Below are 27,160 nucleotides of genomic sequence, written 5' to 3'. Positions count from 1 at the left end.
ATATTATTTTAACAGATAATGAAATAATAATAATAACAACAGCACAATTAAACACTAATACAATAAGTTTTAATAATTACTATTATACTATTTATTAATTTGTTTATATAGTCTTTACATTGCATGGCCCCATTTACTTCCATTGCAAGTGCCTCACCTTTATTACCAAATGTTCAAAGATTTAAAGGTCTCTTTAAAAACACGTGTGTCCTACCGCATTCAATTCATTACAGTTCATGGTTGCAGCCACGGGAACTATGAAGCCAAGGTTACAAGACACTGTCATTGCCCATGCCATCTGATTCTCCTGAATCATCTTACACTTTTATATCTGTCTTGCATAAATGTTCTTGGGTTTCACTTTAAAGTAAAGTGAAATTACAGCTGACTATAAGTGTTTTAATTATAATCCATGAGATTAGTCACAATAGGAATGTCACGCCATAACAAGTGTTTAAGCTTATCAGGGTTTGAGTTGTACTCACTTTACGCTCCTTGTCTCCATACTCCAGCCCCAGTGTGTCCATGGCACGCACGATAGCAGCCAGAGACTGGATGGTGTTGCTGTAGACCACTGGCTTGTACTGCTTCACATCATCTCCAGAGAAACCGTCCTCATGGATAATCCTACACACATAACATAGGCCATGTTAGAGAGATGCAGTGTGTGTGTGTGTGTGTGTGTGTGTGTGTGTGTGTGTGTGTGTGTGTGTGTGTGTGTGTGTGTGTGTGTGTCTGTGTGTGTACACATCCCCCTGGCCGGAGGAAAACAAAACTCCAGTCAGCAGGCAGGGATCATGCCCTATTTCACTAAAATGTTCACCCTGGGCAATGTGGGCATCAGTTCTTCTCAAGATCACAAACCACACAGGACACTTCTTTTAAAGCTGCGGTCACACTACACTGTGAGCATGCAAAATTTATTCGGCTTGACCTAGCTATGGTGATAATATTAAAGCAGAGGAAGGTTTGGGATGGCGTTAGAAAGCCAACATAGTAATGTTCAAGTATGTACAGATGATGTCTTATCTGTGTGTCACATCTTTTTAACAGGACAGCTGAGTCGCCATGCTACTGTCCCTGCCCTGCTTTCAATATTGATATATTTCATTAAAGTTTGCTTTATCCCCATTACAGTTAATATATGCATAATTGCCAAAGTCAATGAGTGACAATTAGATGTAACATGATCTAAATCAGAGGAACTCAACTTCATGAGACCTAGGGGACCAAATACAATGATGGATTATAATCTTTTTAATGCAAAAATGAAGGCTATTCAGACTAGATTAGTTTACCCAAACATATTTAATTATAATCACGTTCCAATCAAACATCGTGTGTCTCACAACCTCTGTAAAATATTAACAGAGCAAATTACCTACTGTTTTTTTAGCAAATTCCACGCAGAAATGTTGCTTCCCTTCATTGAAAATCTTACAGTGACTACCAAAACTAACAAACTTTCAGGGTAAAATATGTAGCGGTTCAAGCATTGTTGACATCTCATAAACACACACATCATCATCCAATAGTTTCTACAACTTATTGGCAAGTCACTTTCAGAAAACAAACACTCTCTTCTTCGTAATTACAGAGATACTAATCCCATGCAGATCAGTATATTTGACAGTTGCTGTTTTCACCTGATGTGTCAGTCAGTAAAAAAAATTTTTGAAAAAAAATAAGTGTTGCACCATTTTGTTAAAGGTGCCAATACATTATATTATGCAAAACAGTTCAAAAAAGTCTGGATGACGCATTCGTACAGGCCTTCTCGTGATAAACAGCCTACTTCAGATCCACATTGTCAGTGAATGATATTGGTAAGATGTACAGTAAATTTAAAACCACACAAACCTTTCCATTACACATACATTCATAACTACGCATGTAAAAAAGGCTACACGTTGAGTGCCTTCAAAATGATAAATACAATTAATGATTAAATTCACTAGTCAAATTGTTACATTTGCTGTACCCACATTATAACCAAACAGCTGTTGTTTCCCAATGGTATAGGTAGTTTATCTTCATTTTGTGCTATTGAAAAACCAGTGGAAGATCAAGCTTTGTGATTGGGGGGTGGGAGGGGGTCATTGTGTTCAATGGATTATAGTAGTAGCTGTGTCTCTATCATCTAAAATCGTGTTGAGTGCCTGTCCTTTATTGACATCCAGCTGCGTCCTTGTCCTCCTGATTCATAAGGTATGTTGTACATTGTCGTGGGTTTACTGTCTCTTGCATTTTTCCTCACTGACTCTTCCATTTAATATTTGAACTTTATCATCACCCATTATCTACAATAAAATGCTGTTATTTCTGCAATAGACAGCATGTCTGACTTTGATCTGGGTAAAGTAGAGCATTCAAAACAGCAGGGATTGGTTTCTCACAGAGAATATGACCCTGCTGGAGCCTAACCACAAAGAGGGGCCCCAACGGCACTAGGTTCTTTTGTGGCTAAAACCCCTAATTCAATTGATTTAGCTGAAATTAGGTTTGGACATCTGTCGGTTCTGCAATACTGAATGATGGCAAGTCATTTTTAGATCATGCCGCTTTGACCCCGTTTGCAAATACACACGCACATATATTATATGCATTTCTTTGATGCAGAATGGCATTGTCTGGCCTGAAAGCTAAAGCCAATGAATTATCACATCAGCGCTCGGCTGCTCTTAGTAAATGGTGTTAGTGTGGCATGAGAAAGGCCAGACAGACTGGCAAAGCCTGGCATTATGCAGACCCAGACATCACACTGGTTTATTCGACCGGTGCCAGAGAGAGGTGTGATGAAGCATGTGTTCGGGGATGATATTTTTGACCACATGTATGCATGCACAAACAGAAATACATACACACAAACCCAGATGACCTGAAGGCTGATACCTGTCTATCGTTAGCTCACCATTGCACTTAGTTCAACCAAAACCACTCTTTCTGTGAAATTATAGTACTAAGCCAGTTTACAATTCATTTTATAGAAGCGGCAGTAGTATTATTTAATTGTATTACCATGTATACATTTTTTAAGTAGTTAATCAAAATAAACGTTTATAGCTTGCATAATTAATCTTAATTGCTTAATTTAGTACCTTAATTTGCTGTGTAAAATACAAAGTGACGTTCAGTTTTAAACTATTCAGTGTCTTTGTTGAGGAATTAACAAATATGATGTTTATTAATGCCAATGATGGTCAAATAAAATAAAAAGAGATAATTAATTAACCCTTAACCCTAGAAAGTTCTGAAATATTAATTTCCTGATGCTTATATTCAAATAATTTGAATCACAATAACACAACAACAAAAAAGATGCAATCAAAATAAAATCCTGAAAATGATTTTCAGGAATCAGATGAAACTGAACTGGGTTATAATCAAATGTAAAGGATTTTTTGTTTTGTTTTATAATGATTCATCTGTTAATATGTTTACTTTGGCAGCAATTTTTATATTAAATTTTTTTTTATTATTATTTTTGCTTTATATATTTCCATTATGAGCAATTCAAGCTGGTGCTAGCAAACCAATAAAAAAAACTATGGCCATTCCCAGAATCTCTCTCTATGTCTGTCTGTCTGTCTGTCTGTCACTCTCACTCTCTCACTTTTCTCAAATGACCACTAAATAATTCAGGTGATAAAAATAACAAATGTTTAGGGTCTTTTGAAAGTCGCAATATAAATAAGGACATCGGTTTTTGATTCCCGCAGGAGGATGGAAACATTGATCTGTTTCAAATGTGAGACTCTCACTCACATCAAAAGTTGACTCGCACTCAGAGAGCTCCTATTCCAGTCGACCTGGCAAAGACCAAGGACCTGACACAAACACACACACACACTCTCTTGTTGTGGTTCTATGTTTTATGGGGACTTTCCATAGACAATGAATTGTATACTGTATAAACTGTCTATTCTATCCCCTTACCCAAAACCCATCACAATAAAAAACTTTTTACATTTTCAAAAGACTTCACTTAGTATCATTTTTAAGCTGTTTTTCTCATGAGGGCTAAAAATAACAAGGATTTCAGATATTGCCATTTTTGTTGGGATAATTTTGTCCCCATAACTTCATAGGGTATACCTGAACCACACATTGTTTTAGGCCCTGATTACTCCTGTTATTAAGATGCCCTTTGGTCGTGGGATCACAGGTACACAAGACTAAATACAGGTGTCAACGGGTCTAAAATGGTTCGAGCTTGTCTACTAGCTTGTCAAAAACTAATTTTTAATTTGATTGCTTTCATAGTGTAAAAGCTCATGTGGTCGAATGCATTCGAACAACCACTAAAGGCCGCCTACTCTCCACCTACTGACCTAATACATAAACATACTGTGAAGGGCACAAGCCAGACGGGATTTAAACTTTGACAGCTGAAGACCCAAGTTTGGTTTGAAGACGAAAACAAAGCAAGCACAATGTTCTCTTAATATTCGTGATTTCTAACATGGTAAATGGTAAATGGACTGCATTTATATAGCGCTTTTATCCAAAGCGCTTTACATTTTTGCCTCACATTCACCCATTCATACACCGACGGCGATGTCAGCCATGTAAGGCGCCATCCACCTCGTCGGGAGCAGCTGGGGTTAGGTGTCTTGCTCATGGACACCTCGACACTTGGTCAGGTGGAACCGGGGATTGAACCACCAACCTTCTGGTTTGTAGACAACCTACATGAACCACTGAGCCACTGCCGCCCCCACTTGCACTCACTTCGATCAGCGAGATCTTGCGACTATAAACAATCTGATATGGAGTTCGCAAACAAAATTGTTTCAGTCTGCCCTGATACTGAGAGACACAAGCAAATGGAGCAGGACTGTTACAGCATCGACATGACAATGCAGCCAGCATGAATCTGGCAATGAAGATACGTGCGCTTTCGGCTCATCTGTGTGGTTCTCTCCCCTCACAAAGTCTCTGTGAACACAGTGCTGGACTTGACAAAAACCAAAGACCTCTGATGCTGCACAGCGTATGTAGAATCATTTAAATAAGAGGAATATGAACACGTAAACTAGCTGACTACTTTTCTGGACTGCAATTTGACTAGTAAAAATCAGATGATGTGCAAACTCTAGTAAGTTTGCATCTTTGTGCGCAGCTCCAAGCTTGAATTTGTGGTCAGACAGACACTTGACTATAATGTAAACAGAACAACACAGCAAATTACTGAGGGATAAAAACCTGGTGTTGGGCATCTAGTGATAAAATCTGGTGTTAATTTACAAATATTATATGCTTTATCACTTGTTTAGTGTTAAAGCACAGTGTTTCCTTTGGGTGATAAAGCACAGTGTTTCCTTTGGGTGTTAACAATCAACATCTGCGCATGTGCAGAGCATTTTAAATTTCCCAGCTCATCCTTCGGTCTCTCCATCTTTATGGATTTCCCTGCACACACAACGGTTACAAGGACAAGGTATAGTATAGTATTATTATCTTATCAACTTGTGATTTATTAATGAGCTTGTATAATGAGTAACGTAGCCGATGTGGATGACTTAACTCAGCGTTTTTTTTTTTTTTTACCTCAGTTTAAATTTAGCGCGCTTTTGATCCGCCATTCAGTTTAACATAACTGAATAACCCCCACTAACACACTAAATTCGTTAATGGAGGACGAGATTTACGTAAGTGACTTAATTTCGTTGTATTAATTTTGTAATAATGTAGCAGCATTAACATTATGTGTCATTTTTTAACTCACTCGACTTGGATAGTTATTTCTTCTCATTTGGCATAGCGTTAAGTATCTTTAGGGCTTCCAACCTTTATAAGACCGTTTATATCTTTCACCCCGTAACTACGAGTTAATTCTGGTGTTTTGAAATGTCATTCAAATGAGAAAGCAGACGTTAATCGAATGAATTAATTGCTCTTAATTTTTTTTTCTTGTGTGACGCCGGGGCTCGATCCCTGGCCGAGCACCCACGGATAGCGCGGTCCATCATTGTCGGCGCTGCGCATACTGATCGGCCTGCAACATTTTGCGAGTGAAATGCTCTGTGTGTTCTAGCAATCTTCTCGTTGTACTTTGATAACATACGCCGACCATTCTGTACAGCGCTCCAAAATGTCGAAAACATCGTAGGACACGCTTTTCTTCATGAACTGCTTCAGTCATATAGAAACTAGAAGTGGGCAGATCGATACTAATATCGATAATATCGATACCAACGTTGGTATCGGTATTGATCGATACCAACGTAAAAATATCGATACTTAAGTTTCAGTTTCTCTCGTTTTGCGACCTGGCCGTGTTTGTCAAAATGCTGCTGCTGTCACAGAGCAGAGGAAGCTCTCTAGAGAGTGCTGCTCGTGCTCGACACTGCTCTCCTCCCCTCTCCTGTTTTGTACCGTCACGTGACTTACCACTAGCGCTACCACCGGCAGTCAGGCGCGCGCGCCGCTCAGCCGCGCATTTTAATTTTCAGCATTATATCGTATTACAAGGAGAATTTGTTTTACTTTTTTTTTTTTTTATTGTGAAGTAAAACTTTGTGACTTTGTTTATTTAAGAAAAAAGTCCTAAAAAGAAGTGCACTGAAGAGGAGAAACATTTTTTATTAACATGGTACTTGAAAAGAGAATTTGTTTTTACATTTTTTATATTTGTGAAGTAATCATTTTGTAACTTTGTTTATTTAAATAAAACAGAAGTTACCAAAAGTTGTTTCTGAACAAAAGCTTTTGTAGTACTGATTAATAACCCAAAATGCAAATCACAAAAACAAATTAAAAGTCATGAAAATTCATTTAGATTTAGGTTGAAGACGCATCCACCTTAATTATTAAAAAGTATCGGTATTGGTATCGGTATCGGCGATACTGGCCCTGTATTTACTTGGTATCGGATCGATACCAAATCTAGCGGTATCGCACACCTCTAATAGAAACTCTAGATCGAGTACGAGTGTGCAATGTCGTGGAATGTATACGCCAAAACTCATTTTGGCGTGCATATGATACGCTGTTTTTTGCGTGCATATGATACGCAATTTATGGCGTATTATACATACGAACCCCCCACCCCACTACCCTAAACCTACCCAAGAGAGCGTGTCATATATACGCCATAAAGTGCGTATCATGCACGCCGAAATGAGTTTTGGCGTAAACATTCCACGACATTGCACACTCATACTATTTGACATTTTTCGTCTTATTTTGTATTAGTTGAGCAGACATGCATTAGTGCCCTTCCATGCGCGATTTTTTCTGTACAACTTAGTTCTAGCCTTTTCTAGTTGTTGTAAATCTGTAACAGTAGTGCTTATGTTTTGAATATAACGTTTTCTTGCTATGTGTTGGTATAAAGATAACCTGAAGTAAAACACAAAGTGACCTGATTATTTTGAGTCTTTTAGTTTGCTTTCTGCTTTGGAGGATTTTTGTTTCATGGAATATTGTTTATTATTGCAGAAGGAAACCACATAAGGCCACAATCTATGTATGCCCTTGGCATTTTTACTCTACAAACCTAAACGATCCTGAAAGGAAGACAGGCTATGTAAGTATCTCTGCTTGTTGATTGAAGATGTTTGAAACTTTATATCTTAGATTTTTTTAATGTGTTTGTTTTAACCAAATGTGTCTCTTTAACAGGAACGATACTATGTGTTTGGATCATTTTGAGGAGCGCTATCAACGCCAAGATCGTGGGATCGATGAATTGGGAAAGCAAGAACTGACAAAATGTAAAAATGCGTACATTGAATGCAATGTAAGTCGCTTTGGATAAAATCATCTGCCAAATGTAAATTTATTAATTTATAAAGGAATAGTATTTTTTATCAGAATGAATTACAAACCAGACAGTTTTTTAACATTAAGGTTGATTTAAGATATACAATGTTGAATTTTTTTGTATTTTCAATTAAAACATTACTTGAGGAATGTTTCTTTGTTTAATCTTGTTTGAAACGCAGTAGAGATTTATCATGGTAAGATGTTATAGCATTGGAGTATAACAAGAAATTGTTTTATTCAATTGTATGTGTGACTACAATGGCTTTACTGTAGCGATTCCCGGCGAAAGCAAGAACTGACAAAAATGTTTTTTTTTTTTGTTTTATTAAAAATGGTATTGAATGCAGTGTAAGTCGCATTGGATAAAAGTGTCTGCCAAATACATAAATGTAATGGAATTGATATATTACAATTTCAATAAATATTCAAATAAATTTGTAGTCACTTGATTTTTTTGGGGGAAAAAATAAAATAATATATATAAATTGTTTTAAATTTCATTCACAGTGCCATTTTAGTATTTAAGTATTTACATTAAATAAACATTAAATACACTGGGTGTGTGAGATTAATCACCATAAAGTGTTAAATGTACACTTATGAGTAATACATTTCTCAACACCTTGAGTGACTAAAAAGAAACACTAACACAGTGTTTGTATAACGAACACTTTCGTCAGTGTTGTTTTAACACTAGCAAAGACGGACCTGTATGTTCACCCGGAAAGTGATAATTTTAACACCCGTGGTGATAAATCTCCCAACATGTTTTTTGCTGTGAACGAGTACTTCCTGATCAGAATATATGCATGTATTGGTAGAGTCACATCCTCATTGGTGTCTTTAAATATGTATACAATACATAAAAATGATCATGAAAAAAGTGAAAGCTGTTATAGCTGTTATAAAACAGAGGTCTTCAACCTTACAGATCCAGATCCCCAGAGTCTGTTTTAGAAAAAAGACTGATTTTCTTGGTAACGCTTTACAGTGAAACCTTATTGAACATATTACATTATTAAAGGCTTACCTAATTAACAAATGTAGACATAAATGTTTGAAATACACTACTGTTCAAAATTTTGGAGTAGATCGGTACAGGGATAACTGGTTATTGTTCACATAAACACTGATGTCTATTGTTGCGATAAAAGTAGAGAAATAACCAAATAACCATTTCCACATAACTTCACATTTTAAATAAAGAATTTATCATTTACATAAAAATCAATAATGTAAATAATGAATACATTTTTGAAACATTGATTTTTTTTAATTCAAATTTAACAAATATGTTTTTTTTTTTTAAATCTCAGATTTTTTTAAATGTTCTCAGAACCTGTAATAAATTGCACATTTTTTTTTTTTATTGTCTGTTCAGAATTGTGGGTACTCTATTTTAAGTAACGCCACAAAAAAATTTGATTTTCAATGCATAAATGTATGGAAGTTTTAATGCAAGCAAATACAAATATTTCTGAAGCATTTCAAAAAAGTTTTTTAATTTTTGTCAAAATATTAAACCAATATCATTATACATGACCAGCCACTAAAATTATGGAACAAAGTACACCCGAATGTGCAACAAAACCCACCAGAGAACCTCACAAATTTTCAGAACTTGCAGACCCAGTCAAGTTCTAACAGCTTCGAGGATCAAACAAGAAAAAGATGATGACAAGTTATTACAAGAGGAGAGAAGACAAGGTGATTTCTTAGAAAGTTTATGTGAGGTTAACAGTCATTTTCATCATCTATCCACTGATAAAGGATGATCTCTGGAAGCCAGCATGTGGGTGGAGGACAGACATCATTACAGCAACCTTTCCTTCAGATGAACTTATTATAGAATAGCTCATTAAAGAAAAGAGAGAACAGAGTGAGAGAAAGGATCATCTCGGATTGGAAAACTTATGACATTCATGCATGAACACTAATTTCTCATATCTCGCGGCTGTCTGTTAGGTATGCGTTTGTGTGTGTGTGTGTCCTGAGAGGTGGAGGATCTGGCCAGCACTAACTCCTGCTGAGGTTATTACACAATCACGCCAACTGCGCTCTGTGACCTGTTACTTGGTTTGTTACACCCAATCTTATTCTCACAAAGGGACAAATCACCATGACATTCACCATTGTGCTTTAATGATCAGAGCACGGGAGCGTTTGAAAGCACAAGCAGGAGTCGATCAGAGGACCTGATAGACACCAGCATTCAAACACTCCGTGTGTATAAGCGCCATTTTGTATATTTACAACATGTTTGTTAAGCGCTGATTCGTTGTAGGCAATCACAGACATATTTGATGAGCGTGTGAGCACAATGGCCAGCGCAACAGTGTTACATTTTTAAAATTTCATTACCGATTTGGTACCGTGGTCAGTACTTTTGTTTTGACAACATTTCAAACCTGTATAACTTTTCATGCTGTTCCAAACCCATATGAAATTCTTACTCCTGCACAGCACAAAAATCATGTTTTTGAATAATTTTGAAGTTCCTCTTTTCCATTAAATGAGAGTGACTGTCAAGCTTTAAAAAAAGAGAACAGTCCATAAAGCTTGTGCACTGCACTTGTGCAATACTTCTAAAGCCATTAAATAGCTTCTCTGTGAGAAACAGAACATAATGTCTAACGGTTTCTTTAGTTTTTGTTATAAAAAATGATATCCATTTTCAGACACAACAAACAAGTGAAACAATAAAATCTAAAGATTCTATGAAAAGAAGATTGAAGATAGATTGTTAACAGCAAGTATGAAATACATTTAAAACAAATGTTTTAAACATTTTAATTTAACGTTTTAAAACTGTAAACTAAACTGAAAATATAACAATAAAAGCTCAATCAAAATATAAATAAAAAGGACCCACTTTATATTAGTTGGCCTTAGCTAGCATGTACTAAGATTTAAATTAATCATTTGATACAATGCACATTTTGTGTACATGTTTTTACATTGTATTACATATTTAAAAAATACCTGCATGTAATTAAATATGCAAATAATTTCTGTAGTTGTTACATTTATAATTACACTTTTGAACCTTCCCTTACACCTAACTTTACCCTTAAACTTACCCACAACACACCTGTCCCTAACTTTACCCTTAAACTTACCCACACCACACCGGTTCCTAACTTTACCCTTAAACTTACCCACACACCAAACCTGTCTCTAACTTTACCCTTAAACTTACCCACACCACACCTGACCCTAACTTTACCCTTAAACTTACCCACACCACACCTGTCCCTAACCCTACCCTTAAACTTACCCACACCACACCTGTCCCTAACCCTACCCTTAAACTTACCCACACCACACCTGACCCTAACTTTACCCTTAAACTTACCCACACCACACCTGACCCTAACTTTACCCTTAAACTTACCCAGACACCACACCTGTCTCTAACTTTACCCTTAAACTTACCCACACACCACACCTGACCCTAACTTTACCCTTAAACTTACCCACACCACACCTGTCCCTAACTTTACCCTTAAACTTACCCACACCACACCTGTCCCTAACTTTACCCTTAAACTTACCCACACACTACACCTGTCCCTAACTTTACCCTTAAACTTACCCACACCACACCTTTCCCTAACTTTACCCTTAAACTTACCCACACCACACCTGTGCCTAACTTTACCCGTATCCCACCTCAATATCAGCAAAAGTGTACAGCAATACAATATGAACACAATAAGTACATTATACTTATTTTCTGATGTAAGTACATAGTCACTAAAGCCACACATCATACGAGTATGGAGAGACAATACTTTGGTAAAAAAAAAAATTGAACTAATACCTTAAATTAAATGTTTTAAGCTGTCCTAATGGATTTAGAATGGTGGAGGGATGCCACAAAACATTGTCAGATGAATTAAGTGTACATATATTGTGATTGACAGGACTAAATAAACGTGCTCCTCCTGACCTTTGGTTTGGATGGAACTCCATTTATCAGATCAATGAGATTAAAAAGAGAAGATCTAAAGAGCTACTCACTGATCTAAATGGCTACAAGGTTATACTTTAAAGCAGTGAGGTGGAATGTGATTTAAAGGATCTCAAGAGTGCACACCGGTAGCCAAAATAGAAATACAAAGAAAAACTCACGCACACACACACACACTCAACAACCCACACTGCCTCTTGCTCCTATCTCCCAAAGCTGGCTCATGTCATCTGTAAGAGAATCCTTTGTCCTGATGGTGCTTTTGAGTGCCGTTTCTGTCATCACCCTCCGGACATGGACACTTATCCCACTAAACACCGGGAGGGACATCTATTTATAGCAATAATAATCAAGGCATTGCTTTCTCTATCACACAGAGAGTTCACAGGTCAACCCTTTCCTGTCAAAGCCTAACATCTGCCAAACATGTACGCTGCCCATCCCTTCCGCTGTGCCCAGATGTATGCGAGTCACATTCTATTGGATCAGTTCACAGAAACGCTTGTCAAAAAAAACCGGAGGAAAACTACAAGGCATAATTACAATTAGGAACAAGCGGAGTGTGATGGGTCTGTATATCCCTGCTTCTTTCTCTTCTTTCCTTAACTCATTTTATCTCTCTGCCTTTCTCACAGAGAAATATCAATAGCAAGCTTTAAGAACAATGAAGAAGGGGGAATGTTTTCGAAAAGCAATTACACAAGGCTCAATTTAAACTGCCCGGCCAAAATAAGTCACAGTTTAGATTTATGTTTGGCAACAGTTCTTCTAACCCTACAATATACAAGATTTTGACCAAAAATTGATGCACCTCTTGATGGAAATTACAACATTTACTTTTCAATACATTTTTGGTCAAGAACTTGCATTGTCTTTGATCGACAATGCAAGAGTAAAGCACTCTGGGAAGTTTACTCCAGCACATCCCAAAAAGGTCCTTTTTTTCTTTTATTATTATTTTGTGTTTACTGAGGTGCACTTATAGAGCCCTAATTTAATGATCTAAGCGCATGGTCTTAAGCGCAGAGTGCAAGTGCACTTAGGTTGTGTCAGAATCTACTTGTGCTAGTTTAATGATGGAAAAAAAGCATGGGTCCAAAAGATTTGCAGTCCCTTAGTATGTCATGGGTTCTGTTTTGGGTAACATGCAATAAACCAACCAGTCTCATCTCCCATTCCCTTTAAAAGCCAGTTGCGCTCGCACCACAGCAGATTTGCTATTTACATGGCAGGATTTGTGAGTGGAAAGACTTAACACTTCTCCAGAGAGAAATCCTTTTTTGAAGAAAATTGTCAAAAAAAAAAAAAAAAAAAGAAAGACAAAAAAACATTTTTTTTAAAGGGGTGGTAAAACACGATTTCACTTTTCTAACTTTCGCTAGTGTGTAATGTTGCTGTTTGAGCATAAACAACATCCACAAAGTTACAACGTTTAAAGTGTAAAGCAAAGGGAGATATTTGCTTTTAAAGAAATCAATTTCTAAGCTACTACAGCAAACGGCCGGTAGGGAACTACAGCCTTTTCCTCCAGACTCACTGACATCAGAAGCTATAATAGAGATTGCCAAGACATGCGCCCCGCCCACAGCTCATGATAACTTGCCGATCATCAAACACGTGCACTAGGCGGTTAGCAAATCAGAACACACTGGGCCAGCTAACCAACCTGAGCCCATTGTGTATTTTTGAGGGACCAGCTTCATAGAACCCGGAAACCATCAGTCCATTTTTATAAGGAAATTGAAATTGCAGACATTGAAATTAAAACAATGCTGTTTCTTCTATATTTGATCCGACTGGAATGGTGCAACACACATATGCAAGTAAAATGTGTTTTTATATTTAATAGTATTGCATTGTTATAGATTGATTGTATTATGTGTACGTGTCTAACATAACACCTTTAGCACAATGGACTCAGACATGTGCTGTGTGTTTTCCAGACGGGTTACCAAAATACAAGCCCGTCGGCAGGCCGGTGAAGCTCAAATAGTGAAATAATATTCCTTTCTTGATCTGTCTCTCACACGTGTGTGTGTGTTGTTTGTGTTTATATCCACCAATCAGAAGGGCCAAGTAATACAAAAATAATATTCCAATCAATCGCGGGTGGATGAGATCTAAATCATTGTGTTTGTTTGATAAAGATGCTTATGAGCCCTGTAATTGAGAGAATCATTCGAGTTTCCGCTTTCAAAACAATCCCTCCCTCATGTGAACTGAACTAACAGCTGAAGCTTATTAAATATGCAAATCTTGTCCAATTCTAGCCGTGGCGTTTACTTCCTAGTATCGAGTGCGTTACCCCCATCAAACCCAGCGTTCATAAGACAGCCTCAAAACCAGTGTAGAAAATAGCATATTACGTATTAGTTATGATTTTTTTTTAATGTAAAAACCATATGAACATCATTAGTTGACCTCAGACAACAGTATAAAAAAATAAAGCCAGTTCATGACACACAAAGAAATGACCCCTTTAAGGTATGGACTCAGAGGTGCCAATTCATGTGTGGAACTGATTCTTCATAACCAGTCTTTCAGAATTTGAGTGATGAACCTTGACACAGTCATCCTGGGATATGGCCATGATGTGTCTTCCTACATGTTTGTTTAATAAATGAAAAGCTATATACTCCAACTAGGGTTAGAAGAACTGATGCCAAACATAAAACTTGATAGAAACATCATAAATCACAGCAATATTAATACAATCAAAAACTCTTAAGCATTTGCCTATACAAACAGCTAGGGCTGTGTTGAAAAACTCGATTCACCAATTCTGAATCGATTTTCATATTAATTTCTAAAGATCGATCCTGCAATTCAAGTAACGCTTTCTTTAAAAACACTTATCTAAATCTCAAAGATCGGTTCAGATCAGATCGAATAATGATAATCGATTCAAAATCTTGAGAATCAGAATCGAATCTTAAAATTTGAATCGAAACCCAGCCCTACAAACAGCAACTTTTTTTTGGTGTTGGGGGTCAAGCAGTATGCAATGAGTTTTTGCCCATGTAGTGCATTCTATACTGATTTGATTGATTAGCCTAAAATTGTGTCACTTTATACTAACATAAGGTGACATTTAGGCCTAATATTACTTTTTCTGCACCCACTCATCCTTGGTTATATAAGCAGAAATTAAAAGTAATTTTGTAAGTGGAGAAGTTTACATTTTAACATAAGCTTTTGAATACGGCACACTGATGAATCATACCAGTCATTTATTAAAAAAGTAAATTAGGTCAGTTTTAATGTTGCTTGAAAGCAGGAAGAGGCTAATAGTACCAGACAAGGAGATTACTATTGACTGGTTATGAATACATAATATTACTCACACCCAGAAATGTTTAGCTGTTGCCCTGCACGCTCCCCCTGGCCAATCCCTGATTCACTCCCACTTTTCTTCTGATTCATGGTTCACAGTTCCTACCCCTCCCCCTTATCTACTCTGGGTCATTTGTCATCCTCTAATTATGGCAGCCATTGTCCTCTCCATGGCAACAGAGTGAAGAAAAGAGGGAGGGAATGCACACGGGTAAATGAAATGAGTTTGCACGTCCTGAACATTCGCCAGAGGAACATGCACGCAGCAGCTGAACGCACTGAGCGTTTCACACATCATTCACTGTAAGAGTTAAACCGTCAGCTGTTCCTGACGAATTATGTTACGTGTGATTACCGTAAACGATGGGGCAACATCTGTAATTTTCAGTCTGTAAAAAGGAAGCGAACACTGCAAAAGCAGAAATGTTCCATTCAATGTGTGAACATAAGGCCCCAGGCGGAGTTCCTACCGCATCTGCAATTATACCTTAATTAAAATGTGCTTGTGTAATACCCAATCTCCATTTGTGTTTGTGTGTGTGTGTGTGTGTGTGTGTGTGTGTGTGTGTGTGTGTGTGTGTGTGTGTGTGTGTGTGTGTGTGTGTGGGCTCCCCAGGACCCCAGGTTGCTGGAAACCACCAACAGACAGACTAATTTATACCTACACACAGCCACCAGGTAAAGGTTACAATGATGTACACATGGCAAAACACAGTCACAGAAGAATGCAATTAACACTCTTCACTCACATCACCCCACAACATACTTTTCATCAGTATCTCACTAACGCTTGCAAATCAGGAAATTATTAGCAAACAGCTAGGTGTGAAGACAGTCTAAACATTAAAGATACAGTTCATCTGAAAATTGAAATTCTGTTATCCAACAGTGTCAGTCCAAACCTGTGGAATACAAATAAACAATGAAATATTCTTCTCATAGATCATCTCCATACAACAACTATATAAGTAAGTTTTGGCTCTTTTTGATTTACACAATCTCATCTGATTGATGCATCTGACCAAAAAAAAAAAAAAAAAAAAAATTCATATGGCGCCTGTTTTTTTTGCAGAGCTTCACAGCTTGTGGACAGTATGATCATTGGAATTATGGAATTATTGTATGGAAAAGATACATGTATAATTATATATAATATATAAAATTAAACAAGTAGTACGATTTTCATTTAAAATAAATGTCGTTCTTTTGAACTTTTTAATTCAAAGAATCCTTAATAAATATATTAAGGTTTCTGCAAAAATATTAAGCAGCACAACTGTTTTCAACATTGTTAATAGCAAAAAATAATAAATAATCTTGAGCACCAAATTGGCATAACACAATTTAATGCAACAGCTTGCCATCATTGGAATAAATTACATATTACAATACATTTAAATAGAAAATAATTTTACATTGTAATAATTTTTCAGAATTAATCAAATACATATAATACATATAATGATCAAGGACATACAAACACACAAATCCAACATAATGCTTGTTGGATTTACTAACTTGTTAAAACAAGTTAAGGCTTTAAAGCTATTTATATCATAAAATATATCCATCCAATCCATTGATGGAATGTTCCTTCTTTCATTGTTTTCACTTTTATATGGTAGGGTCGCCATTGCTCTTTCTTCTGAAAGAGTATTGAATCTCTATACTCAGTTCTAGTCAGAATATGAGTCTGAAACTGCTCCATTGGGCTGTGATTATGGGGCGTGTTTTAACCGAACCAGGAAAGACCTCTACTGGATAGACCTACAACCAATCAGAGCACCGCATAACGTTAGTTGTCAAATGTGAACAGAACTCAACTGCACTGTGTTGCCAGGTCTGCGGTTTTCCCATGGGTTGTTTCCCATGTGTTCCCATGTCCGCGGGTTGAAGCGACCTCATTTATGTGATGTATATACCCAGGAAAGCAAATATTAGCAGGCAACCTAGCCAAAATAACACTTAACCCCCCAAACGCCTTTTTTTTCAGAGTAACGTTAAAAGAAAGATGTGTAAGCGATCTTTGCTGGTGTTGTGAAAAACTTACCAACACAATCATCATTTCTGAGAGAAAAGGCGAATGCATATACGAACAAGTTCTCCATTTAGGATTAGAACAAATTCAACCCAAGCGCCTTTGACGACTTTGATGATTACATTACTGTTTATCATCTGGCCATCTTTGTCTAAAGCCCACCCTGGTAATTTCATTGGTCTGAACAGTTTCATTGGTCTGAACCGAACTGCCCGAGCTCAAATGTTGTGAGCGGGGCAGAGTTCGGCTGGCATCCAGGCTACTGAGTCTCCAGATCAAAACTGGGGAAAAAAAGAATGATAAAAGCATTGTTTATGCATGTTGTAGTCTGAAAAAGACTTCCACGAAACTTACCCAAATTGATAATATATATATATATATATATAATATATATAATATATATAATATATATAATATATATATATATATATATATATATATATATATATATATATATATATATATATATATATATATATATATATATATATATATATATATATATATATATATATATGTTATAATATATATATAACACAATTTTGGGGGGAAACAATGTAATGCTGGAGGGAAAAGAGCTAAGGACTATGCCACAATATGATCCAGATACACATTATGTAATTTGACCATAAGGGGAGTTCACATTGCACTGCCATGCTTTAAATCAGCTGACCTCAGATCAGATGAGTAGACCCACCCTGACTGCCTCCCCAATAAAGCTCTTTTGTGTTGGCGTTAAAGAGGCTGGCCTAGGACCTGCTTTATGACCCAACACAAACACCTCACTAAGACAAAGGCCTTTTGTTTGATCACCAGCGCATGGCTCAGCCAGAACTCTCCACAAGGCAAGTACATATGGACCCACCACAGAGACCAACAGAGATGGAGAGGGTGGAAAAGAAGAACCGGTGGGAGAACAAGGGTCACTGAGGGGTTCAGGGAAGCACTTGACATTCCAGCCCCAGTTTCCCACTCTCCTGCCCAGCTTCAGGCAACAACACTCTAACCCATAAACTGATAAATGCACTGTTTCACTGCCAGAAAGAGAAATTTGCTTGGGTGTGTGACTGAGTATGACAAATAGGGAAAGAGACACTTTTTTGGAGCTGAACACTTCCTCTCTACCTGTGAATTTTACTCACAGGAAGTGAGAATATAATTACTGCACAGTATCAAGTAGAAACACAAAGGATATAAGTGGCTCTGTAAGGCAGGTTGTAACAAAGTGTGGTGTTTTATTCCCTAAATATTGTGTTACTTTGGTTCTCAATACAGCATCAGTATTCTCATACCAATTAGTAGTTACATTAGAGAATACAATAAATTGACAATCATTCTGTTTTTCTCAATGACCAGTTCTTCAACTTTCATATGTGGCTTCAACACTGCCTTTGAATAGGTCACACTTTCATAAGGCAGAAATGTGAACAAAAGTTTGAATTTGAACCCTCACTGAAGCCATGCTGAATTAAACCACCAAATACATACAGTGAGTCAGCTGTTTTAACAATAGTAATCATGGTATATAAGATCTAAATGTTGCATGTTTAATTGAATTTGTGGGTTTGATAACTTTGCATACCCAGTTGCTTTCACAAATTAGATGCAAAATACATGCTGCCATGGCACAGGTACAGAAGCAAATATACACATTTAAAAATCATCTCCAACCCAAAAAGAATTGAGGAGTGCACTGTTGAAAGTCACACTGTGTCTGCGGGCAGAGCCAGGGGGATCATGCCAGAGTATTACAGTCAAATCTCTGGGAAAGCAAAACATGAGAACCGTTTGTTCTCCCTGTGCTCAGTCAACTCCAATCACATCAGCTAGACACATAAACCCCCCTCTATTACAGAGGTACAGAGAGCCAGACAGACTGTCAAAAGATCAGACAGAGAGAGAAGCAAAAATGGACGGTGAAACTATCATTTGAACTGTTCATTTCACCAGCCTGTGTGTTTCATCAGAGCTCCTTCCCTTTTTATAGTGACTCAGAGCTTCCCCAAAACCACACACACACACACACAAATTATGGTTTGAAAGTGTGTGCACTCACAGCCCCACCCAAACCCACAGCACTTGAGGCATTAAAATATATATTCTTCCTATAGGAAGATTTCCCAATGGAAAATCGGACTTAAATCTGTTGTGTAAATGGTCTTGCGTTCTGCATATTGCACACTATACAGGGCCACGAGTACTGCAGTCACAAGCAAGGGTGCTTTGTGTCAATGCTAATTTCCTTTCTTTGCATTAAAATGGCTTTACCCAGCCAAACAGCCGTCTCCAACTTACATCTGCTATGAACCTTTGAACAATACAAAAAGTGCAGGGAGTTCAGTAAAGGTTCTGGTTAACACAATGAGGTCAAGGAATACATCTACTACACTAAAAAGGAAGCAAATATATTTATATAAAAGGATGCACCGACATTAAAAAAATATCTCCACAAATGATAAGCAGATAATTATTTTCATGTTATGGCTAATAACCTATAAATGGTCATTATGAAAATTTAAAAACCTACATTCAGTTATTTTAAATCCTAGGCAAATTTAGGAATCACAATTTTATATAATGTTCACTATGAAAACCATACTTTTTGACATCTGCCTAAGATTCAATTGAACAGTATTAAAGATTAAAGATAATAGTGGGGTAATCAAGGTATTCAAAATCATATCAGCCAGTATCCCAATTATGGCACCGGCCGGTCCTCTGTGTATCAATACGTGTGTGTGTGTGTGTGTGTGTGTGTGTGTAATTGAAGAATGTGCTTAAAATGAGGGAACACTTTTTCCTACATGCATGTCATGTGGGGCTCCATAGAAAAGTATTTTACTTTATTAAAAAAAACGCATTTTGAATGTCGCAATTCAAATGTACAATTCCAGGAGATGTGAAACACTACTTTAAGCTGTGCCACATTTATAGCAGTGTCTTACAGTTTTCTTCATTCAAGTCTTCATCAGATACCAATTACTCATCACATGACAACCTCTAGACACTAGAGACATCATGTTTCATGCTCTGCTACTCGAGTGCACGGCCACAGTTTAGCTCCATGGATGTACAGATGGAGTAAAGCTGAACAGCTGGGTCCTCTGCTTCAACCCTTCAATTAGCCAGCTACAGGACAGCCTGGCATATTGTATGCTGCAGAGATCACTTTAGAAAAAAAACAAACATTTTTAATCCTATCCAGTCTATCCAGCAGCAGAAGTCCGCTTTTAAAGGATAATATGACGAGGGGCCTTGGATTACAGTTTGCAGATTAGACAATAAACCAGTTGATGATCAGATGGTAAAATACTGTCATTTTTACTAGACAGCTAGTTGTCTAGAAAATAGTAATCCAGTCCATGTTTATCTTATCTGAGTTACAATATTACAGCATCAGTGTTTTTGGGAAAATCCAACATTATTCACAAAGAGTTTGCTATTGAGATTCCTTCTCATCACCCATTATTAGATTGGGACTGCATTGTCATATTCCATTCGCTTACAGTTTTTGTCAGTATATGGATGATAGTTTATTAGTGTCAGGGTGGTTTGCAAGAATTTTGACTCACTTCAAATGAATCCGGACCACCGCATATGTCTGCAACACCAGCATGGTTCCCTTATTGCATGATTTGTGAATGCAACAGCACTCCAAATTCTTTATATTCACTTCATAATATATTTTGGCATTACAGTTTACTGCACCACTACCATTCATAAGATTAGAGTTGGTAAGATCTTGTGTTTTTTATCTTTAAAAAAATAGTACGACTGTGAAATAATTCTTAAAATATATTTGTTTCCGCTTCAAACATTACAATAACTTCTCATGCTAACTTTCATAAACTCTACAATAAGTAAATCCACTTCAGCAGCTAATTGTTATCCTTCGACAGTGATGCCATTTAAATGTACAGAATTACCGCAAAAACAGAAGTCAATCAGTGATTGGCTTTTCATTTAGAAGGCAGGACTTATTCCGCCATATTGTACGTTGCAATTTTTTCCCATTCATTAGTAATATGAGTGTCCATTATCCTTCAGAAATCTGATTTGGTTCTCAAGAAATGATTTATATGCATTATGACTGGCAGACTGCAACGGTTGAGGTTAAAAATCTTCATTTGTGTTCTACAGAAGAAACAAAGACACCGACATCTTGGATGCCCTGGGCGTACGCAGATAAACATCACATTTTCATTTTTGGGTGAACTATCCCTTCAACAGGTGGTGCTATAATGCACATTAACCACACCCCAAAAAAACACTGAAGAACTAACGTATACGGTATAGGTCAGTATACGGTAGCGGTGCTATATAGCTCCTCAGTCATCCCAAAAAACTGCTAAAGGACCACTGAAGCCAAGATTTGGTACTAACAGCACTTAAAGTGGTTCCCGTATGATTACGAGTCAAATAGAAATAACCACTGTTAGTACTATATAGCTACTTTGAGTGATTTGAAATATTATTTATTTATAATGTTATAAATGTCTCCACTGTCACTTTTGATCAATATAATGCATCCTAGCTTAATAAAAAATGAGTGCTGGGGAAAAATGAATTATGATTAATCGCATCCAAAATAAAAGTGTCTTTACATAATGTATGTGTGTACTGTGTATAATTATGCATATACACACGCATGCATGTAATAAGATAAATAATATATATAAACTATACATGCAAATATTTCTTAAATATATAGGCCTACATACATGTGTATGCATTTACATAAATCAATTTAAAAAAAAATATTTCCAAAAAAAACTAACTAACTGACCGCAAACTTTTAAATAGCAGTGTACAAAATTAGAATATAAATATTCAACTATAGTCAGTGCAACGCCTAGTCTAATCAGATCCGGGACCTGACGACACATACGGCTTTAATATTCCACAGTGGCATGTAAAGGGTGTTTTGTGTGTGCACATCATACCGTATAACCTTTCATACATACACATTTTATCTGTTTCTGAAGGCTTTTGATCATCCATGCATGACAAGCGTGGGTGAGGAAGTGACATGCACGATGATGACACACACGGCTCCGTCTCCAGGGTCTATAAAACTGTTCTCCATCTCCATATACTCAGATTTTTGTCCTCTCCCCCTAACACACAAAATACATCTTCAATCGCTCATATTTCAATCCCATAGGACTAGGTGCCAGGAAAATGACCGCAGGAACAGAGAAAAAGAGAGAGAGTGCCGTGTATGTGTGATGTGATCAGCTACTGAGAGCAGCCTGCGCACACTTAAACACTCCCCTCTCACACTGAACTAATGAAGCAGATGGAAGCACTGTTGCCTGCCTAGAGGACCACACCATAATCACAGGGTTTACCAACATCTCCCTCCCTCATGCTGCGCCCTCTCTCTCTCTCCATCTTTCACACATCACCCAGTTCCCTGGTTTACTCTGACATGTTAAGTGCACAGCTCCTTGCCTCCTCAGCTCTTGTCAAGCCATGCAATACAGAATACTGTTTAACTAAAGGCTAGAAACCATCTAACACACAGTGGAGGTATTTGAAGTGTCCGATTGGCTTGTTGCATTGTGAATGCTGTTGTTCTGTTATGTCTTACTGTGCATCGTCAAAGAGGTCTGACCAAAACCACTGATCTAGATTCAACATAGCTCTTCTATTATCGCATACACATAACATTTCTTAAAAAATGCCATGACCCAAAAAGGCTGATATACGCTTATGTCTCTGGGGAAGCTTGAAGACATCATAAAATCAGCACTGCCAAACTGAATTACATCTTAGAGACACAAGTATGCCACTCAGATATTAATTTGTAATATAGTCAAATTGATTATAATGTAGGCACTTTGCAATGCGAAATAATTACAAATACATTAAATGCAAAACATTATTGAAGCTTCAATATCCTAAAAAGTATTTCAAGTAAGTGACAGTGGCAGAACATTTAATGGTCTAGTTAAGCTCAACTAAAGCCCCAAAAAAAGCAACTCATTCATGGCGTATTACAGTAAGAAGCCCAGCTGCATACTCCACTCCTTTAGGACCCAAACAGTTTAACTAGCTCCATCATGAGACACTCTTATTACCCAATTAAGGACATCAGAGCAACAATGAATCCTTGGAGAGGAAAGAGTCATCACTCTTTGGATGACTTAGAAATATGCCCGAGGCATTAGCTACAAAAGGCTTAAAAGCACATGTGGTGAATACTGCCACTTATTTGTTCAGCTGACCAAGCAGTTTGAAATTGAAAAATTACATCATTTTTTCCCCCTATACCTCAAACTCAACTTGCAATACCACATGGTTGATTTATCTCTCTCTCTTTTAGGGGGCATATGTTGTTTAATAATAGCAAATTGTACTGTTCTCAATCTGAATAATAAGATATAACATGAAATTTTACATTAGAGGAATTCACTGTAGGGATATTTTGGTATACTATTTGCATTTGCCCTGAAAATGTCTGCCTCTGCTCATAAGCTGATTTTGCTCATTTTGCTATTGTCCCTAGCTGAGCTTTGTATTTACTGAGCAAAACATTTACACATAATACAAAAGAGTCGAGGGTGTTTGGGGAAAATATAGGCTAATAAAGCGCATCTCTCCCTGAGCACGTGTGGGAAACGCAAAAGACGCACAAATCCATCCCCTGTTTTCCCTCTCGCCGCAGGTTCAAGGCTCGACGGAGAAAACCGAAAATTGCCGAAGAAAGCCGATCACAGAAAAAGACTCTGCTGGGCGCTGTCCACCACTGAAACCGCCTGAAATCCTCCGATGCACAATTTCACAACATATCCACGCTAAGTACGTGCGTTTTCCAATCTACAATCGCAAAAACACCGTGATATAATAACATAGGCAGACCAGACATGCAATGGTAATTTCCCAGGGCTACAGATTTCGACAAAGGCAGGGCTCGTGCACACACTTGAGAATGCATGCGTTTCTTCATCGAAAGCTTTGAACTGAGTAATAAACTGCGCTTGCTACAGCTCGACATATTAAAATATAACTTGTATTATAACGTTTGTTATAGAAAGCATGCATCATTATATGAATTCTATAACATGCCATGCCCAGATGGAGACTGTGACCCCAAAAAAAAAGATTATTATTGCAAGGCGGATCGAATATAACTAAAGGAACTGCATTTAACATTCAAGAAAGAGTGTATGACACCCAAACCACAAGGTAGATGAACAGATCGTTTTCAATGAAGCGTAAAGAGGACGTCAGTGCATAAAAATGGCCGTGAGGAAGTTGAGCTGGTTGGGTGTCAAACCTTCTTCCCTCACCAAGAGCATCAACCCAACACAGACTAAAAACGCACGAAGGCCTGTTCATGTTGCACCAGCGCCGTGCACACACAGCCGACAGCATTATCTCCAGGCACCATTTGCCAAATAAGCTCAGACTTCACCATTCTCAACAAACAGAAGGCTCTTAACACTCTAACTGCAAAACGACTGATAGAGGAGGGTTCATATATTTTGTCACTGCTAAATAAAATATGCAGACATTTTTTTTAATTGTTGTAGCCTATTGCTGTTTTCTGAAACAAAATCATATAATCTAATAAATACAACAACCTGCATTATGAATGAATTAATTAGCTTATATTTTATGTAGTTACGTTTTTTTGAACGTAAATGCAAGTATATTTTAGACTCACTAAGCTTAAATGCTATGGACCTATTCTTAATTGAAAACTAATGGTCGATGTAAAAGCTTGCAAACAGTACTTTTACTATTAAGGGGACCTAATTTACCAATTTATACAAGACACAATACTGAAGAACCTATAACTAGTTAAGAAGAAAAGTGTAAATAAAATATATGGGTCAAACCAGTAATCAGTCTACTGCACATCAGTAAAAGAATATGAATCTCTTAAGTGATGCTGCATTGTAGCCTACAACAATCCGAGGCACGGGCATTAAATTATCTGCTAGAGGGTACAGTATATATTATGGCATTATATATATATATATATATATATATATATATATATATATATATATATATATATATATATAAACACACACGTGTGTGTTATGGCCTATATTTGCTTGATTTATGATGTCTGTCATATCAACAAATGCACAGGAAGACATACGAATTGCATCTGTAAATGCCCACGGGATGAAGTGAAATCGGGGTGGAGTGTGTCAGCGGACTCCAATCGAGCATTAGCTACTCTAGGAAATACGGTCCCCCAGTTGACTTTCAGCACCATTTTCGTGAACAGCACATCGAGGGCGCCTCATCTTCCCGAACCCACTAATATACACACCGCGGATGTGCTACACCATTGTCATCATGTCACGGCTACAATGTATGTAACACGCTAGTGGAGAATGAACTCCTTGAAAATATGGCGGACCTAAGAATTCGCCGTCAAGCAATAGAGGGTGTGTGTGTGTGTGTGTGTGTGAGAGAGAGAGTGGGTGGGTGGTTTCGTGTGTGTCTCTCACACAGCACAGCGCGAACTGACTGATGGATGTCATTTAAAACATGTCACTTACTTCATCTGTTTCACGATGGTACTTTTCCCAGATTCCCCGGCCCCTGTGGAGAAGAGACAGACACAAGGGTGTAAGATCGCCTGTCACAATGAAGAGATCCCATATATGTGCATTCATCGGATGAGACACTGCGATGTGTAGGATACAGCTAGATTTGAGAGGCTCCACTCCGCATTACCTAGCAGGAGCAATTTCACATCTTTAGCAGCAGTGATTCCGTCCTCTTTGAGGTTTTTCTCGATGGCTTTGCTCCTGTCCAGAGCCGCTCTTTCCTCTGCGCTCAGTGTACATCCCATGACTAGATGAACCTCGGCTCTTTTTTACCTCCAAAATGGTCCGGGTGAGAAATATCCTCGGTGTTTCTTCCTTATTCCTCTCTATGGCTGTCCCTATCCCTCTCTCACACACACACACTCTCGCTCTCCCTGTCGGCGACTAGCTAGAGCATTAAATCCCGCAAAAGACAACGTTGGGCTGGAACATAAGTCTCTGGCGCGCGCTCTCGGTCTGTGTAACGGGGTCGTGGTGCTCGGTCCTCGGGCTGGGAGGTCTCTACTGGGCGGCGGCGGCGACTGCTGCGAGCGATGGCATCGTTAGCGTGCTCACAATGGAGGGTCAGTATGGAGAGAGAACGCGCTGGGCTCGACGCTCTCAGACAATCTCGCTGACGTCAGGAGCAGAGAAGGAGAGAGACAGAGCGAGCGAGCGCGCGCACGAGCAAGCGTGCATTCGAATCGCGTACCGCTAACTACAGCTAGATTTATACCGTTATCTGCAAACGGAATAAATGCGCTTCTCTTGGTGTTTTCACGCGACGTAAACGCTGTTAAACGGTGTGTGCGCGCGCCTATATGGGATCAGCGTTGTGTTTCTGTGGGGAGCGGATGATTTAAAGCCGATGAGCGGGCCCTGGCCACAGGAAGAATCACAGAAAGGTGTGGCCATTAGCCTAGTGTTGACAACCTGTAACAGCAACGGCAAATGACTAGAAATCTAATGAGAATTGGACATTTTTATATTGACACAAAATTATAAACAAAATATTGCAATTTTTAAAAGGCTCCTGGTCTTTTTCAAAGTAGACTTTATTGGCAAGATTGTTTAACAAAGCCAGTAGGCCAATGCAAATTATACAATGAATTTCAGGATAGTCAAATATAGTTACAATAAAGAAACATTAAATGTAGGCTAAATGTGTGTACAGACGTGAACAGAATTGTTGGTACCCAAAATCCACATTGCCACAATATTAAGAACTTCTTATCAACAGGAAGTGTTAGGAATCTGCCTGGAAGAGGACCCATGTCTATTGTCTTAATGTGTAGTGAGGAGAGTTTGAGTGGCCAAAGACTCTCAAGGATCACAGCTGAAGAATTGCAGAGATTGAGACTCTGGGACAGAAAGTCTTAAAGAAAGAAAGAAAGAAAGAAAGCTACACCTACATCACTTTAGGTTGTTAGGGAGGGTTTCAAGAGAAATCCTCCTTGCTCATGCAAAAAACTCCAGCATATTCATTTGTCA

General features: G+C 37.8%; 1 protein-coding gene across 3 annotated transcripts in view; it reads right to left on the bottom strand.

Annotated features, from left to right (window-relative positions):
- gnao1a (guanine nucleotide binding protein (G protein), alpha activating activity polypeptide O, a) overlaps nt 1–26,581 on the bottom strand; it is a 107,132-nt gene extending 80,551 nt beyond the window's left edge. Inside the window, exons 1-3 of one of the 3 annotated variants that reach the window (XM_067418890.1) lie at nt 25,818–26,581; nt 25,640–25,682; nt 486–627 (exon numbers count right to left, since the gene is read on the bottom strand). In XM_067418890.1, coding sequence (XP_067274991.1) covers nt 486–627; nt 25,640–25,682; nt 25,818–25,935 — 303 coding nt within the window. In that variant the 5' untranslated portion in view covers nt 25,936–26,581. The remainder of the gene's footprint in view (nt 1–485; nt 628–25,639; nt 25,683–25,817) is intronic. The other 2 variants (XM_067418891.1, XM_067418888.1) reach the window with 2 other exon arrangements.
- Between the last annotated feature and the right edge of the window lie 579 nt (nt 26,582–27,160).

Source organism: Pseudorasbora parva, chromosome 16 (genome assembly GCF_024679245.1).
Source record: "Pseudorasbora parva isolate DD20220531a chromosome 16, ASM2467924v1, whole genome shotgun sequence".
NCBI classification, from domain to species: Eukaryota; Metazoa; Chordata; class Actinopteri; order Cypriniformes; family Gobionidae; genus Pseudorasbora; species Pseudorasbora parva.
This window is presented reverse-complemented; position numbering and strand designations above follow the sequence as displayed.